This window comes from Hyperoodon ampullatus (assembly GCF_949752795.1).
Source record: "Hyperoodon ampullatus genome assembly, chromosome: 4".
NCBI lineage: Eukaryota > Metazoa > Chordata > Mammalia > Artiodactyla > Ziphiidae > Hyperoodon > Hyperoodon ampullatus.
Genome location: NC_136917.1, coordinates 132,533,666 through 132,552,955, shown reverse-complemented (window position 1 = coordinate 132,552,955; position 19,290 = coordinate 132,533,666). Strand labels below are relative to the sequence as shown.

The 19,290-nt window shown below is 41.8% G+C and overlaps 1 protein-coding gene across 1 annotated transcript in view; it reads right to left on the bottom strand.

Annotated features, from left to right (window-relative positions):
• The window catches only part of ANKRD55 (ankyrin repeat domain 55), a gene marked incomplete at both ends in the record, with an annotated part of 95,525 nt that extends 84,653 nt beyond the window's left edge, over window positions 1-10,872 (bottom strand). The window contains one exon of the mRNA XM_079702255.1: window positions 10,815-10,872. Within this exon, the coding sequence (XP_079558381.1) occupies window positions 10,815-10,872 (58 nt within the window). The remainder of the gene's footprint in view (window positions 1-10,814) is intronic.
• Between the last annotated feature and the right edge of the window lie 8,418 nt (window positions 10,873-19,290).

Genomic DNA, 19,290 nt, shown 5'->3' with positions numbered 1-19,290 from the left:
CAGCCATAAAAAGGAATGAAATGTTGACATTTGCAGCAACATGGATGGAGTTGGAGGGCATTATGCTAAGTGAGATAAGTCAGACAGAGAAAGACTGCATGATATCACTTATATGTGGAATCTAAAAAATACAACAAACTAGTGAATACAACAAAAAAGCAGCAGACTCACAGATACAGAGAACAAACTAGTGATTAACGGGGGCGGGGGGTGGTGGGGAGGATGGGAGCAGTAGGAGGTACAAACTATTGGATATAAGATAGGCTCAAGGATATACTGTACACATGGGGAATACAGACAATATTTTGTAATAAATGGAAATGGAAATTAGCCTTTAAAAATTGTATAAAAAATTAAAAAATAAAATTTAAAAAAGGAGTGCTATGCTATGAATTCATTACAGAGGGGGAGGTAACTTGAGAGATGGATGTTCTCTTGACCAGGGAAGACCAGTTGTCCATATGACCTTAGGTAAGTCATCTATAAGAATCATTAGCACTTGCTAAGTGGTTACTCTGGGCCAGGCATGGTTCCAAGTGCTTTGTATGTATTATGTCATTGAATCTTTCTAACAATCCTCTGAAGATTGTTAGAACCATCTTTTTTTTTTTTTTTTTTTCTTGCAGTACATGGGCCTCCCACTGCCGTGGCCTCCCCCGCCGCGGAGCACAGGCTCCGGACGCGCAGGCCCAGCGACCCCTGGCTCACGGGCCCAGCCGCTCCGCGGCACGCGGGACCTTCCCGGACCGGGGCACGAACCCGCATCCCCCGCATCGGCAGGCGGACTCCCAACCACTGCGCCACCTGAGATGCCCTATAACCATCTTTATAACAAACCCATTACACCCTCTAGCAGTTACTGAGTGATTACTATGGGCCAGCAGTGGTTGCAGGTACTTTGCATGTATTCCTTAATTCACTCTTTATAAACAATCCTTTGAAATAGCACCATCTTAATTTACAAGGTAGGAAAGTGAGGTATAGAGATGTTAAACAGCTGGGTCACACATTAAGTGTCACCAGCAGAGCCCACTAACAATTCATGGAAAAATAGAATCTGGGTAATAAAATACAGTCTAACCTTTTTTCTTTTTCCTTTGGGATTAGTCTGGTTTCACTTGCTCACAGGGAGCCGCGTGCAGAGGCCTCGTACTGGTACTTGGCACTTCAGACCAGAGTTCCTCCTCGGGGGAAGTGCCCGCGCGAGACACCTCAGCTCTGGGTGTGGGCAGAAGCGCGGCTGCACACACCACCTCAATTCAAGATGGCCGCGGGCCGTGGGCAGAGACGCTGCTCCAGAGCCTGCGCTCTGGAGCCTCAGCGGTACGGCCGTGCCTGCCCTGGGAGAGCTCCGCCCCCCCACCTCCCGCACCCCGCGCTGAGGAGATCCTATAAAGCAGCCCCGCCCACAGCCTGTAGGGACAGCGTGTCCTCTAGAGAGTGAGTTCGCCTTTCTCCATTCTTTGAGCAAAGAAGAAAACTCCCCTTTACTTTTTTTTTTTTTTGCGGTACGCGGGCCTCTCACTGTTGTGGCCTCTCCCGTTGCGGAGCACAGGCTCCGGACGCGCAGGCTCAGCGGCCGTAGCTCACAGGCTCAGCCGCTCCGCGGCATGTGGGATCTTCCCGGATCGGGGCACGAACCCGTGTCCCCTGCATCGGCAGGGGAACTCTCAACCACTGCGCCACCAGGGAAGCCCTCCCCTTTACTTCTGAACCAAACTCAGGCTCATTCTGTTGGCTCCAATGACACCGGCAGAAGGACCGTTGCTGGGGCCTGACTGGAAAGGGTCAGTAAAAAGAGTGGCAGCACTGGGACTTGAATTGTTTGGTTTGACTCCGGTGGCCATTACAGTCCAGTACACTGTACCACTGCTAACCCCTCTGTTTCAGTGTTCACATGTAAAAAGTGAGGGAGCTGGATTACACATTCACTGAGTTCCTTTCAATTCTATAAGTTACCATTCTAAGACAAAACACTTCCAGGATCTGGACTGGTTTCTGCAGTGACCACCAGAAAGCAGACAGTGCGAGCCCATCCCCAGACCTCTGCATAGTGGTCATGCTGAGTCAGCTGACTTGAATAGCACTAAGTAAGAAGGATTAAAATGTCCTTTCAGATGAATTTCAGGTGTTCCTCTCATGATTCTTAAAAGTAAGGTGTTTGTTGTTGTTGTTGATTTTTTTTTTTTTTTAACACCAAACTGTGTTCTGATTTACTGTTGTGAGTTAGAGAACAGAGGAATGATCTTGGGGTCACCCAGGAGCAAAGCTTAGGATATCAAGGTTAAAATAATTCTCTTTCCTCTTTATCAATTGCTATTTATTTGTGACCTTGATTACAGGGTCAGGGCCCTCTGAAATGTCTCTTGGAGAAATGTTAACCTGTTGCTGCACAGAGCAAATAGGTTGAGTAGGAAAATGATCAAGAACCTGGCTTCAGAAGCTTCTGGGGTGGAAGCCAAGACCTGACCTTACAAATTCCCAATTCCCATCACATCAGTTCCACAGGTCGAATTCCAGTGAATCCTACCCTTTTAGCCTCCTCCTCCTCCTCCTAGGATTCTGGTGTCTTTCTTTGCTCTAAAGGCAGGTTGCCATGGAGACTGGATCCACTCCTACCATGGAAGAGGTCGGCCTGTCACTAAGCTGAGCCTACTGGGCAGAACTCCTTGCAAATGGAAGCTCAGCCCTGGGGAGACTTGAGCAAACCTAGCTGCCGTCACCTTTATTTTCTTTTGTGCTAGGAGTCATGAAGGGATTGATGAGGTGGGTTATAAGAATCCAGAAAGTATAACTTCATGGTGAACAAGAGTGTGAGGAGGGCTTGGGGGTCAGAAACCAGAGTTAAAAATGGGAGCTTTGCCTTTGTCCTGTGTGGCCTTGGATAAGTCATGTAACCTCAGATGGACTAGAAATGGAATCTATCTCACAGGCTGTGTTGAGGATCCAGTGAGATGATAGGAGTGTAAGTTTTGCACAGTGTCTGGTTTAATAAATGGGAGCTGCTTAATATACCAGAGTTATTGCTCTTCTGATTATTACTACTGGTTAATATTCTTGGCCTGATCTCCTCTGTCTCCATTTGGAAGCTACCCCCCATCCCCACATGGAGGTTGAGTTGCTATCTATCTTGGTCTATCTTGGTAGCCGAGAAGCTGGGAACAGGCTGGGGCTAAGAGACTCCGAAGAACAGAGCCCTTTGCTAGTTAAGAGAATACAACACTTTCTATACTGAATTCTTTTTTGTATTGCTTGAATATTTTGAAGAAGGTGATGCTAATTTTACATTTAGAAAGAAACCCCAGTACTTAAAAAACTCTGTAAGAACCAGTTGATACCTAATAGTGCAACACCTGTAACATCAAATTACCATCTAAAAGAATTTAAACCATATTGTGATAACCTGAGATGGATACATCGCCCATGTGATGTTCTGGCTGGGAATGCATAATCTAAATCTAGTTGTGAGGGAGCGTCAGACAAACCCATAAGGAGGAACTTGGTATTAAAAAAAGAGAGAGACTGTAAGTTCAAAAATGTCAATGTCATAAAAGACAAAGAAAGTCTAAAGAAATGTTCCAGGTTAAAGGAGACTAAAGAGGCCCGATAACTAACTGTAGTACCTAATCCTAGACTGGATCCTGTTCTGGGGGTAAAATGCTATAAAAGACATTATTGGATCAATAGACAAAATTGGAATGCAGGTAGATGAGATAAAAGTACATACACATGTATGTGCACACACACACTAACACAAATAAGCATATACATACATACATACAGAGAAAGAGGCAGAGAGATAGAGAAACAGAGATGTAGAGATGGACACAGAGAAAGAGCTAACAATAAAGCAAATGGGGTAAAACGTTAACAGGTGAATCTGGGTAAAAGACAGTGTTCTTTATACTAATCTTACAATGTTTCTTTAAGCTTGAAATGATTTTCAAACAAAAAGTTAAAAAAGCATTAGAATGCTATTAAATGTTATATGTGTATATTTTTAAATTCTGAGGATACTTTTAGAAATGGAAATAGTTCCCATGTAGACTGGAACATTGTTCCTTCACTTCTTCCCCCAATGGACCCAATAAAACAAGAGTGGCCTCATCAATAAGCAACTGACATTTTAAAATTTTACATAGAGAAAACTAATTTAGGGCCCTTATTAAGCACACGGACCTATTTATTAGGCTTACAAGTGTGCTAAACATGACTCCTGGGTGGATGTGGTCTTTCTGCAATACAGTGTCTAGCCCATACCCATCTTTTACACCAACCTTGGGCCTCAGTGCATCTAGACCCTTACCTCCTCACCATGTCCTGTATTTGCGATGGGTGAGAGGTTTGTTTTTTTCTACTTGTTTGGGAATAAAAATAGGTACAAGTTTAGTGGTTCTTCCTTTAGGCTCCATTAAAATATCCAAATGGTTGCCTCAAAGCGAAAATCTATGGATATCAGTTAATCAACACAGTTGTTTAATAATTCTAAAGAAATATGGAGTTAATGAATAGAGATGGTAGGAAAAGCTCAGTGTGGTGACCCAGCTGACTTCCAGACAAGGGGCTAAGCTGAGGATTTGCCTTCTGAAGTTGATCTAGCCAAGTTGTGGGACATAACATCAGGGTTGATTCAGGAGATCTGGCTCACCAGGTGGGCCTTCATTCCCTCTGCGTACCACTCCCAGATTCTCCTTCTTTCGATGCATAGTCAGGCAAGAGGCCCCATTCCCGAGGACACTATGGTGGTCCTAATGGTGGAGAATGCTGACAACGACACCACTCCTCTCAACCCCAATCCACTGAATCACTTTCGGTTTCATGGTTCTCTAAGGCAGTGAATGGTAATTGTTTGGATAAGATCAGTCAGGGGCTTCCCTCTAGCTAGGTCCAGAAGAGGGGCTGGGAGTGGATTGGCATGTCACAACCTTTCCCAGGAGTTGGCTGATGGAAGGGAAGTTCCTGTGTGCTGGAAAGAGGACAAAGAGCACAAAGAAGGAGGCAGAGGAGGGGGAGGAGCAGGCTTCCAGTCAACGTGTTTGCCCGGGTTAGGTCTTGAGTGGGCAAGAAAATTGGAAAAAGAATTCTTCTCCTGTTACTTCTTCCCTCTGTTCCTCTTTCTTGACCAAGAGAGGGAGAAGGCTGAGCATTTTCCCACAGGCAACAGATAATCTGCTTCTGAACCTCTGGAATGGTCACCTGCCAGCTAATCTTCCTGTATCTGGACCATCAATCTGAAAATCAATCACCGAATTCTCCTCAGTGTTCCTGGGTTTCATCCCATTCAAGGTCTGTGCCTAAAATCAGCTGAGCCCAAATCATCCCCTCTCTTTCCTGTCTCCTTTGCCTGCCTTTTCTCTACTTTCTTCCCAAACCCCTTTGAAAATTTGCTTATTCTTCCTTTGGAGGCATTCTTCCTTTGTCACATCAGAATTTTAACTTTGGTTTTTTCAGCAAAGTGCATATCTGTGCACTCTAAATTCTTTTTGTTTGGCGTTCCCATTTTGGATGAAAAGTTGGAAATTAAAACCAGCATATCTGCATGTGGGAGCTTTAAAAATCCACAATACGGGGCTTCCCTGGTGGCGCAGTGGTTGAGAGTCCGCCTGCCGATGCAGGGGACACGGGTTCGTGCCCCAGTCTGGGAAGATCCCACATGCCGCGGAGCGGCTGGGCCCGTGAGCCATGGCCGCTGAGCCTGCGCGTCTGGAGCCTGTGCTCCGCAACGGGAGAGGCCACAGCAGTGAGAGGCCTGCGTACCGCAAAAAAAAAAAAAAAAAAAAAAAAGGAAGAGTATTGCAGTAAAAAAAAAAGATGGGTTTTGAAGTCAGGCAGGTTTAGGCTTGAACCTCAGTTTTGCCATTTTATCTTATGCCCTTTCCATCCCACCTCCCAAATGCCAACCTTTCTTCCGACTTAAATGAGAAAGGATTTTACCAGAAACCCAGCGATGAGGCTGTATACCTCTGAGAAGGAACTTGAGATCTGACCTTTTTTCATGCCAAGTAGCAGGCTGAATGGTGGCCTTGAAGGTATATCCATGTCCTAGTCCCTGGGACCTGTGACTATGACCTCATATGGCAAAAGAGTGCACGTCACCTCACACGTTGAAAGACTGAGTTAAGGATTTTGAGAGTAGAAGCTTATCCTGGCGTATCTGGGTGGGCCCTAAATGCAAGCACATGTATTGTTATAAGAGAGAGGCAGAGGGAGTTCTCAGACACACATGCAGAGGGAAAGGCCATGTGAGGATGCAGGCGGATTGGGGTGATGAAGCCACAGCAGTTAGAAGCTGGAGGAGACAAGGAAGGACTCTTCCCTAGAGCCTTCGGAAGGAGCACACGGCCTGCTGACATCTTGATTTCATACTTCTGGCTTCCAGAGCTGTGAGAGATTGCATTTCTCTTGTCTGAAGCCACTCAGTTTATGGTAATTTGTTAGAGCAGCCCTAGGACACGATGCTCTGTATAAATCTGGGCTGGAGGGCCCAGCCCCTTCTCGCATTCTCGCAACAGCTCTACCAGAGAAAAACCTGTGAGGGTGGGCCACACCCCCCAGAGGTGCCTGCAGACACACTGTTCAGCCTCCTCAGTAAGCCTCCTTCTTACAGAGCTGGGGCAGGGCTGGGCTGGGTGAGGCCCTTGGGATCTCCCTTGTCGTTTCTATTTTCTCTCTGAGGCCTGGGTTCCTCCTCATGCAGGGATCTTTGGTTACATAACTGAAGTCTCAACTTCAGTAGGAACCTCTGTGTTCTGTAGTAAATGATTTTACTACAGGTCCTTCTCTGCGTGTGGGCTTTGAGAGGGAAGACAGCCAGGGAGAACACGTGGGACCAGAGAGATATTGCCGTGGTGAAAGTAAGAAGCACAAAGCCGGAGTGGAGAGCTCTGAAGACCCAGGCTTCCTCCCTCACAGCTTCACAGGGCAAGCCAGAGACACGGCCCCGAATCCCCTTGGCCAGGAAGATAACACAATCTTTAAGCCTCCTAGCAACCCTGTGAATGTATAATATTATCCACATTTCACAGATGAGAAGATCAACCAGTTTGTCCAAGTCCATGCAACTGGGATGAGGACTGAGACTGGACTAGAGCAAATGTCCATCTGTCCCCAAGCCCCTGGCATGGAGTTGTCTTATTACCTCTGCTAAAGAGAAAAATAGAAAAATGCAATTAGAGGGACTCAGACTTACCAAATCCACCTGGGTTTGGTTTGAGCCAAACTGAAGGTCATTATTCATCATAGTTTCCAAGTGCACATTGCTGACCATTCTCTGGGCAACCATAAGCCAGAGCTGCTTGAGCCCTACCTCCACCTCAAAGTAGCTGTTAAGACCAGAGATTGCCCTTGGAAAGAAACTTCTTAGTCTGCTGTCTGGATAGCGAACACCTGGGTCTCAGTCCCCTCTGTTACTAATTAGCTGTGTGTTATGATCATAAATTGCCCCCCCATTTTTTTTTTGCAGTACGCGGGCCTCTCACCGTTGTGGCCTCTCGCGTTGCGGAGCACAGGCTCCGGATGCGCAGGCTCAGCGGCCATGGCTCACGGGCCCAGCCGCTCCGCGGCATGTGGGATCCTCCCAGACCGGGGCACGAACCCGTGCCCCCTGCATTGGCAGGCAGACTCTCAATCACTGCGCCACCAGGGAAGCCCCAAATTGGCCCCCATTTTAACCTCTCAGTGCTTCACTCTTCCCATCTGAGATCTTAGGGGGATGGATGGAATGAGCGGTTCTCAATCTTTGTTGTACATTAGAACTTCCTGGGGAGCTTTGTCTGGCCATGCCCCTCACCAAATAAACTGGAATATCCAGTGGTGGAATCCGGGCAACAGGATTTTCAAAAACTGTCTAGGTGACTTTTATATGTGGCCAAGTTTTTCTTTTCTTTTCAATGTTACATTTCATTCATGTAGATCTGTAATCTCACAGTGATGAGAGGAGAAAGCCAAGTCTTTAATAATTATAATAAAAAATAATAAAAAAGCTTACGAACAGCAATGCAACATTTCCTTCCCCCCCAACCCCATGATGAATTAACAACTGGTAGAGGATGCAGTGACTCAGAATCAAAAATAAAAACAAGGGGCTTCCCTGGTGGCGCAGTGGTTGGAGTCTGCCTGCTGATGCAGAGGACACGGGTTTGTGCCCCGGTCCGGGAAGATCCCACATGCTGCGGAGCGGTTGGGCCCGTGAGCCATGGCCGCTGAGCCTGCGCGTCCGGAGCCTGTGCTCCGCAATGGGAGAGGCCACAACGGTGAGAGGCCCGTGTACAGCAAAAAATAAATAAATAAATAAAATAAAAATAAAAACAAAACCAAAAATCAAGCCAACCTCAGGAACAATCCATACTGTCAATGACTTTCCATACATAATTCAAACAAGTAGTCAAATGCCAACCAGTTGTGGAGAACACCATGGACTTCCTTGGTTTTTGATAGTGTTTTTCTTTTGAAGGTAAAATAAAATAGGACACAAAGTCGTACCTAAATGCTGATGTCTACATTCCATAAAGGCGATGCCATCACAGCAGTCTTACAAGACTTCTAAGATCTTTCCAGATGTAATGTCTTTTGTCAACATCTGCATGTAAAGCTAGTGGACACTAGAGTTTTGATTCCCCAGATATTAGGAATTCAAGGAAAACCCTCTACTAAAGCCCTACCCATACTCAACTTTTCAAGAGAAAGTCACTTCACCATGGTTTTGCCCAGCAATATGGTATTTAGAATCTATGCAATGGTCTAAACCTATTATGGCCTTTCATGCTTTTAAGAAGGTGGAACGGTTAATGTGATAATAGAACTATTCAGGTATCATTTAGTTAACTGTTGTTCTAGGGGTTGCTCTAAATGGTACCCTGGAGTTCTAAAGAAAATAATTAATGTAGTATAGTCAACTGGCCTTAACTAAACCCTCATTTGTTCTGAGGACTGCTAAATTCAAGCTAGAGATAGAGAGGTGAATAGTCTTTCGCATTTGAGGAACTCACAGTCGAGGGTGGTAATAATTATAACAGCAACGATAATAACAAAAGCAACCACAGTTTGAAAGTAGTTAATGCATATCAGGCAATGTGACAGGTGCTTTTTGTACATTATTTTAGATTCTCACAACAACCTTGCTAGGTGAGCATCGTTTCCTTTATTTTAACGCTGAGGCAATTAAGGCCCAGAGAGGTCAGGTAACTTGCTAAGGTCACACAGCTAAGAAGTAGTTATTCTGCCATTCTAACCTATGTCGCCCATGCTATTTCCACCATACCACAGCACCTCTAGAGAGAAATGATTGAGAAATAGAGATGGAGGTATCAGGGAGAGGGTTAACTTACAAGGGGAAGAATCAGGTCTAGGGTGGAGAAATAGCTGTGAATTGCTCACATGAAAAGTGCTATAAGAAAATAAATATTATAAATTAATATTTTAACTATGTTTGGGGCTCAGTCCTTTTAGGAGACACAACACTGGAACAGATGGATTCATTACGAGGGGCTAGTGTTCTGCAGTCAGTTCTAGCTCCCTCAAATCAGTCTTAAAAAATAAACCCATTGTGTTTCTCTTTGAATTGCATAGCTCAATAATGTCATTTTTTAGCCAGTATGAGGTCTTTGGATCTGAGCATATTGTCACTTTTGCTGATTGCCGTCAGTGATACAAACTGTACAAAGGATGTGGGCACAACTGTAACAATCACTTTCTCTATGGTGTTCCTAGCCCAATGCTGTGTAAACTGGCACATCCTGAAGATGCACACACACACACACACACACACACACAGTAGTTACTCAGAAATCTAAATGTAAGTCTGTAACTACAAAGCACTGAACTGAAATAATTCACCCATGAAACCAGATGTAGCTTGAAGGGTAGGTAGTAAACACACTATGGCCTAGAGCAGGAAAAGGGAAAAGGAAAGAAGCAATGAATTTTCTTAATGAGGCTTTCACAGACCACCATTTTCACAGTGTAGCCAAAACAGGTAAATGACCAAAGGATCTTAGGATTCAGAGGAATATTCAGAGGGTATTGAAAGTGGTTTAGATATCAGATATTTTTTAAAAAAATCTTCTAAAATATTACTTACATTTAAAGAATGGAAATTTTCTGTACTTACAGAGAAAAGATGCATAATTACACATAGGTATATATATGCATACACGCACACACTTCATATGCAAAATGTAAATGCACAGACTGAATGGCTGAATACATGTTTTTTATAAGGATGGATCAATTTCACAGCAATCGTTTTGTGTGGAAAATTACTTCCACACTGGGAATTATGAGTAAGAAAGATATATCCTTTCATTGCAAATAATAACATAGTGATAAGTCATTACACAACCTCGGATGAGATAATATATCAACTACAGCATGAATCTGGGCAACATATATTCCTGAAGGGAATCAAGAGATATTTATGAAACTATAGCAATGAGATATTGGGTTTATGTTACTTATTATAATGTATATATTTTAAAGATTTGAACAAAAAGCTAATGAGAATAAAGATGATACTATCTGAAATAGCTGGTGTGCTTGAAACCCAATTTTTAAAATTTGTAGGTAGGAGCACTTTAGCAAGACTAATAGACCATAAGCTTATTTTTCCCTTCTAAATGCTTATCAGATGAGAAGTGAACATTTAGAACAGGTTTGTTTCCTATGTGAAATCCTCTTCCCACATCACACCCACACACCCACACCCACACCGCCCCACCACACACACACATTACTCTCTCTCCCCGTACAACTGCAAATCCCTACCGTTGGACTAAAGATGCAAAGAACCAAAGGGTGAGTTAAAGCAGCGTTTTTACCTTTTTGCTGATCAAACACAGATGGAGTGCTGAAATCCATGGTTGCCTGTCTCATCATTTACCATCAGAATGGCAAAAAGCATCCAGGTCTCTAGAGAGGAGAAAACACCATCTTATACGTTACAGTCAACACAACAGTCAGATACAGCATCCCTTGCCTCTCTGTTTGAGAATTAAATGTGCATTAGAGCTGCCAGTCTTTGTCAAGGCAAATGATGGAAATAGGTAAATGTTATTCCTGTAATACCTAACAGGAAAAAGAGTTACTTCCTATGGTCTCACTCATCAGCTATACCCACGTGTAAATATTACACACCCTCTCTCCTCCAACAAATACAGAAAAAAAAAGCTCAAACCTTGAAAAATGGTTTTCATAGAGGGCCACCTGCCTTGGATCTGGGCCAGGAAAATACTGGAGGTAACGGAGCCTCAGCAGCTGGTGTGTTGTTTTAAACCAAAAGAAATCTCAATGGGTGAGTGAGGATTCACAGGGCCAGACGGAGCATGTGCAAAGCTGCCAATGCAGTTTGGATTCAGCTGTGTTCTTGGTGGAGTGAGAACTGCATTTGGGTCATGTGAGCAGAGTGCCATCTCAATGGAATAGCACGTAAATATTGTAGCAGGAGGCTGCTGGCCATGTGCTGTATGGAGTAATTACCGGCTTTCACAGCTCATCTTTAGTCTCCCTTCAGCTCTGTTCTCCAAATGACAGGGAGGACGGGGGGAAGGAAGTAGCGTTTGAAAGGTTGCATTTCAGGGCTCAGATATCCATGGCGATAAAATTAAAACAGTGTGCAATCACAAGGGTGTTTAGTGCAGTATTATATGTGGTGGAAAAACCTCAAATCAACCAAATGTATATCATTTGAGGAGCAGTTGAATAAATGGTAGTAAACTCATACTCTAGATTTAAAACTCTGAAGTAAATCTATATGAATTTATCTGGTAGGATGACTCTAATCTATTATTAAATGAAAAAAGTTATATATTTCATTTGTTCACATCTTTATAAAACCAGCAACCACCCACTGTATATGTAAACATGTTCATGTATGTTCATAGGAACAGAGGAAGATGTATGAAGATATACTGTTAATATTGGTTACCTCAGGGGATTGCAATTAAAGTAGATTTCTATCTTGTTCTTTATCTACCTCTGTATTTTTAGGCTTATTATAACAAGCCTGTTGTTTTATATTTGTTATTAAAAATCTGGTATAATAAATTCAAAATAAAGCTCTACAATCAAGACAATCAGGTTTTTGGATAAGTCAAAGAGTCATATAGAAGATGATCTTGTAAATGCTGTTGATAATGATAATAACTTTTTTAAACTAAATTAGTGTGTGACTATGGAAATAAAAGCAGAAACCATTTTTCTTCGTATATGGCCACATTGTTTTGATCTACTGATATGGACTGTGTTTTTCAATAGACAGGCTTCTTTCTTATCTCTTGCCTCTCATATTTTCCCCATCAACAGACTGGCTGGCCTCAGTTCCCTGTGACAATACTAGGACCCACTTACCTTCCTGACATCAGCCTTTCCCCTACAAACACCCTGTGTTCATTTTATTTAAAATATGGGCAGAACCTACTTCTTATAAATCATTACGCAAAATGTGCTCCATAGATAAATTTCTTAAATTTCCCAGTGCTGTGTTTTTTGTTTGTTTGTTTTTTGCATTAACCATGAAAGCCAGACTTTGGAGGCCGAGAATGAATTGGTGAAGACACCTTGGCTTACACTAGCAGACATTCAGTTAAGGAGAGATGGCTTAAGCTCACCCAACTGACTGAGGTAAAAGGAGCTGTGGTCACTTGGTCCCAAACACGAGCAAAATCAAGGATTCGAGCAAAGTTAAGGATTTATTGGGTTGGCCAAAAGGTTCATTCGTTTTTTTCCATAAGATGGCTCTAGCAGCACTTAGTTGTTTTTAACTTCATTTGAAACAATTTTGTTAGATTGTATTGTGACAGCTGTCATTATCAGCGTGCATTTAAAAAAAAAGACGTATCAAAGTTGGTGAATTTTTTTAACATCTTTATTGGAGTATAATTGCTTTACAGTGGTGTGTTAATTTCTGCTGTATAACAAAGTGAATCAGCTATACATATACATATATCCCCATATCCCCTCCCTCTTGCATCTCCCTCCCACCTTCCCTATCCCACCCCTCTAGGTGGTCACAAAGCACCGAGCTGATCCCCCTCTGCTATGCAGCTGCTTCCCACTAGCTATCTGTTTTACATTTGGTACTGTATATATGTCCATGCCACTCTCTCAAAGTTGGTGAATTTTTGTGTAGCCATTTTAATATTGAAGATGGAAGAAAAAAAGCAACATTTTCGGCATATTATGCTTTATTATTTCAAGAAAGGTAAAAATGGAGAAAAAAAGGGAAAAAAAGATTTGTGCAGTGTGTGGAAAAGGTGCTGTGACTGATCAAACATGTCAAAAGTGGTTTGCGAAGTTTCATGCTGGAGATTTCTTTCTGGACGATGCTCCAGGGTTGGGTAGACCAATTGAAGTTTATAGCGATCAAGTTGAGACATTAATTGAGAACAATCAGTGTTACACCACACGGGAGATAGCCGACGTCCTCAAAATACCCAAATCAAGTGTTGAAAATCATTTGCCCCAGCTTGGTTATGTAAGTTGCTTTGATGTTTGGGTTCCACCTAAGTCAAGCGAGAAAAACCTTCTTGACCGTATTTCCGCATGCAATTCTCTACTGAAACGTAACGAAAATGTTCTGTTTTTGAAACATATTGTCATGGGTGATGAAAAGTGGATACTGTACAATAATGTGGAGTAGAAGAGATCATGGGGCAAGCGAAATGAGCCACCACCAACCACACCAAAGGCTGGTCTTCATCCAAAGGTGATGTTGTGTATATGGTGGGGTTGGAAGGGCGTCCTCTATTGTGAGCTCCTTCCGGAAAACTAAACAATTAATTCCAACAAGTGCTGCTCCCAATTAGACCAACTGAAAGCAGCACTCGAAGAAAAGCATCCAGAATTAGTCAACAGAAAATGCATAATCTTCCATCAGGATAACGCAAGACCGCATGTTTCTTTGATGACCAGGCAAAAACTGTTACAGCTTGGCTGGGAAGTTCTGATTCATCCGCCGTATTCACCAAACATTGCACCTTTGGATTTCCACTTATTTCGCTCTTTACAAAATTCTATTAATGGAAAAATTTTCAATTCCCTGGAAGACTGTAAAAGGCAGCTGGAACAGTTCTTTGCTCAAAAAAGATAAAAAGTTTTGGGAAGATGGAATTATGAAGTTACCTGAAAAATGGCAGAAGGTAGTGAAACAAAAGGGTGAATACGTTGTTCAATGAAATTCTTGATGAAAATGAAAAATGTGTCTCTTATTTTTACTTAAAAACCAAAGGCACTTTCCCGCCAACTGAATAGATTAACCTCCTTTTAATTCATTTGTTCATTAATTCATCAGTTGCTATGGAAAGATCACTATGCTCCAATCATTTTGATAGGCACTGATGATGCAGCCGTCAGTAAGACAGGAAACGTCTCTATGCTCAATGAACTTCACTTTGGTGCAGCTTCTGCTTCTGGCTATGCTGTAGTAATAGGGACTGGATTTACCCTCGTGCTTAAACAGCTAGAAAACTAAGCAAAATATTTGAAATGATATTTTTCAGACAGCAGGCAGTGCAGGCCAGAGATCCCTGGGAGAAGAGAAACAAGAGATCTGAGCCTGATGAGTCCTCAACTGACTGCCTGGGGAGAGTTTCCAGGCTGAAGCACAGGGAGGGTGTGGTGGGTTCAGTGGTGCCCTTCCACCCCAAAGATGCATCCACATCTTAATTTTCAGAACATGTGAATGTGACCTTATTTGGAAGAGGGGTCTTTGCCTATGTAATCAAATTAAGGATCTCAAGTTGAACTCATCCTAGATCATCTGAGTGGGCCCTAAATTCAATGACAAATGTCCTTATAAGAGACATACATAGTGAAGTGGAGTTCATGTGACCGGAGATTGGAATGATGCAGCCACAAGCCAAGGTACACTTGGAGCCACTAGAAGCTGGAAGAGGCAAGGAACAGATTGCCCCTTGAGCCTTCAGAGATAGTATGGTGCTGTTGACACCTTGATTTTGAACTTCTGGTTTCCAGAATTGTGAGAAAATAAATTTCTGTGCTCTCAGCCACCAAGTTTGTGCTAATTTGTAACAGAAGCTTCAAGAAACTAACATAGAGGAGGACTTCTCAAAATAGATGCAGTCTCTATAATTGTTATATTTCTGTGCCCATTTATATCGTTACCAAAACCAGATTAAAATGTAGACAATTTCACATTTGTAAAAGGGCTGTTTTGGACCCATTTTGAAAAAAGGCAGCCAAATAGAGTGGAAAGGACATGAGTTTGAGTCTATTTCTTGTTAACTGTGTGATTTGGGCAAATTATATAACTTTTTGAGCCTCAGTGTCTTAATCTGTGGTATGGGGACCCCACCCCCTAAATTCTTGTGAGAGTTACTATTGTTCAGTCCACTTCCCGGGCTGCAAACATAGAGATAATTCTTTCTATACAACCAAAGCCAAGTGTAAGATAACATTTGGTTGTTTTTTTCAAGTGCGTTTTGAATAAGGCCCTTATTCAGACATATTCACACAATTTTCACACATCCCAGGTGCCTGTGGTTCATTAATTCTTATCTACAACGTAGGAGGGGAAGAGAGGAGAAGGTCTGTGTGACTGCAAAATCTGGCTCTGTGCTGCCTCTCCAGCTCATCTCTCACCACCCTCCCTCTGTTCTCACATCCGGCCACAATGGTCTCCTTTCTGTTCCTCGAACATGCCATGCCCTTTCCCAAACTCCCAAAACTTTGCTATTCTATCCCACCACTTGGAATGCTCTTTCCCCAGTTCAAATGTCACCATTTCACAGAGGCTTTCTCTGACCACATTTTCTAAAATAGTCTTTCATTCCTTTACCCCATCTGTCACTTCCTTCTCTAGAATGCCACTTTGTGGGTTAACAATGAGGAATATCCCTGTCAGGGAGACAGGCCTTTGCCCATGTACAACATCTGTCTAGTTCAGGGCTTCTCAGACTACCTGTGGTGAAGGACCAGGGTTTTAAATTTCCAAAGCATCATGGAACTGATATAGTAATAAAACATAATGAAAATTAATAATTGAAAAAGAAAAAATAAGATTTACAGAATGCAACCCCCAATCTTTATTATTAGATTCAAACAAGCATAAAGTTACATCAAAAAATGTAATCAAAATGTAGAATAATCAAAGAATCTTTAAAATGTACACATTGTTCATTGAAAGTACATTTAGGCATTAATATGTTGTGCTGTCCAATATGGTAATCACTAGCTACATATTGCTATTTAAGTTAAAATTTAATAAAGTAAAAAATTTATTTCCTCAATCACAGCAGCCACTGTGATTGTATTTTGTCATAATTAAAAACTTTTTGCTCTTTAAGAGATGCTGGTAGAAAACAAAAAGACAAACCACAGACAGGAAGAAAATATTTGTAAAACATATCTGATAAAGGATTGGTATCCAGAATACACAAAGAATTATCAAAACCTAGTAATAAAAAAACCCTAATTTTAAAAAGGACAAAGATTTGAACAGACATGTCACCAAAGAAAAGATATAGATGGCAAATAAGTCTATGAAAAGATGCTCAGCATTATTACTCATTGGAAAGTATAAATTAAAATCACAATGAAATACCACTACGCACCTATTGGAATGGCTTTAAAGAAGCTAAAAACACACTGTGTGCTGGTGATGATGATAGAACTCTGACACATTGCTGATGGGAATGCAAAATAACCCAGCTATTTTGGAAAACAGTTTGGCTGTTTCTTATAAAGTTAAACATAAATATGGCCCAGCAATCCAACTCCCTGGCATTTACTTAAGAGAAATGAAAACATATGTTTTCACAAATACCTATATGTGAATGTTTATAGCAACTTTATTATCACCCAAAACTGGAAACAACCCAAATGTTCATCAACCGGTAAATGAATGAACAAACTGTGGTACATCTATATGATGGAATACTACTCAGCAATGAAAAGGAATGCAGCACTGATACATGCAAGAAATGAGTGGATCTTAAATGCACTTGACTGAGTGAAAGAAGCCAGACACAAAAGACTACATACTGCATGATTCTCTTTATGAGGAGGCATCCTGGCAAAAGATACAGAGATAGAAACCAGAGGAGTGCTTTCCAGCAGGGAGGGAATAAACTACAAAGAGGTCAGAGAGAACTTCTGGAGTGATGGAAATACTCTCTATCTTGATTGTGGTGATGTTTATACACTTTCTATTTACTTGACAAACTCAGAGAGCTAAAACCCCTCCAAAAGGAGAAGATTACTAAATCATACCTCAATAAACCTGAAAGAACAAACAATATAAATTTTACTTCTATAATTTAACTAATAATATTATCCTAAAATATGTTTTAAAACACACTTGTTAAAAATTAAAATGATTGAAAATAGCAAGTTTTAAAAATAAATAAGTGTGAAGAAAACATAGGTGGTACTCTCTTTGACAAAGGTTGTAGTAATGTTTTTTTGGCTATCTCTCCTCAGGCAAGGGAAACCAAAGCAAAGATAAACAAATGTGACTATATCAAACTAAAAAATTTTTTGCACAGTGAAGGAAAATATCTATAAAAGGAAAAGGTCACCTACTGTATGGGAGAAGATACTTGCAAATGATATATCTAATAAGTGGCTAATATCCAAAATATACAAAGAACTCATACAACTCAATTAACATCAAAAAAAATCACACAACCTATTTAAAAAATGGCAGAGGATCTGAATAGGCATTTTCCCAAAGAAGATATACAGATAGCCAACAGCCACATGAAAAGATGCACAACGTAACTAATCACCAGGGAAATGCAAATCAAAACCACAATGAGATATTACCTCACACCTGTCAGAGTGGCTATTATCCAAAAGACATCAGATAATAAGTGTTGGGAAGGATGTGGAGAAAAGGAAATGCTTGTACACTATTGGTGGGAATGTTAATTGGTACAGCTGCTGTGGAAAACAGTATGGACATTCCTCAAAAAATTAAAAATAGAGCTACCATATGATCCAGGAATTCCACTCCTGGGTATTTATCTGAAGGGAAAAAAACCCCACTAATTCGAAAAGATACATGTACCCCTATGTTCATTGCTGCATTATTTACAATAGCCAAGATATGGAAACTACCTAAGTGCCCATCAATAGATGAATGGATAAATAAGATGTGGTATATATAGAATGAAGTATTACCCAGCCATAAAAATGAACTTTTGTCCTTTGAGGACTTCCCTCGTGGTGCAGTGGTTAAGAATCCTCCTGCCAATGCAGGGGACACAGGTTTGAGCCCTGGTCCAGGAAGATCCCACATGCCGCGGAGCAACTAACCCAAGAGCCACAACTACTGAGCCCACGTGCCTAGAGCCTGTGCACTGCAACAAAGAGTAGCCCCCATTCGCTCCAACTAGAGAAAGGCTAAGTGCAGCAACGAAGACCCAACGCAGTCAAAAATAAATTTAAAAAAACCAAAAAACTCTTGCTATTTGAGACAACACGATGGACCTGGAGGGTATTATGTTAAGTGAAATAAGTCATACAGAGAAAGACAAATACTGTATTGATTTCACTTATATATGGAACCTAAAAAACAAATGAACAAACATAACAAAATAGAAACAGACTCACAGATACAGAAGAGCAAACAGGTGGTTGCCAGAGGGAAGGGGGTTGGGGAAGGAAAGAAGAAAGAAAAATAAGTAAGTGCTTATTTTTCTGAGATCCGTATACACAATTAGATTACAGCGCATGAACTAACCTTAAACTATCATGTATTTAACACTATCCTACTGTGCGTGACTTTCCACACAAGTTTGACAGCACCCAAAGTGGTCTACACCACGTTCACAGAGACAAGTCCATTACCACAGGCTTGGAGGTGTGGCAATGTCTAATTGCTGTAACAATTTCTAAATGGTTATATTTAGAAGTACTCTGTTTTTGAACATACCTTGTCTCGAACTGGTGACAAGCAGTTCCTGGATTGGCACCAGCTGTGGCCCACACCTTGCATAGGGCTGGTTTAAATCCCTCTTCCTTTGACTCTTCCCATGGCGGGCTTCTTCCTACCATCCAGGTCTCGGCTCAGAGAGGCCTTACCCAACCTCCATATTCCATGTAAAGCAGCAGTTGCCTCCCTGCCCAACCCTAATTACAGTTAATAAAATGTCCTCATTTTTCCCTTCTTGTAACTGTCACTCTCTGTAATTAACTTGTACTTCATTATATCTTCATTATCTGTCTCCCTGTAGTCTCTGCTGTTGTTCCCCAGACTTTTCAATGTGCTTCAGCTGACTTTCAAATATCTGTGTCTGTGTCTTGGTCTGAGGGCATTTTTCCAGAATAAGAAGA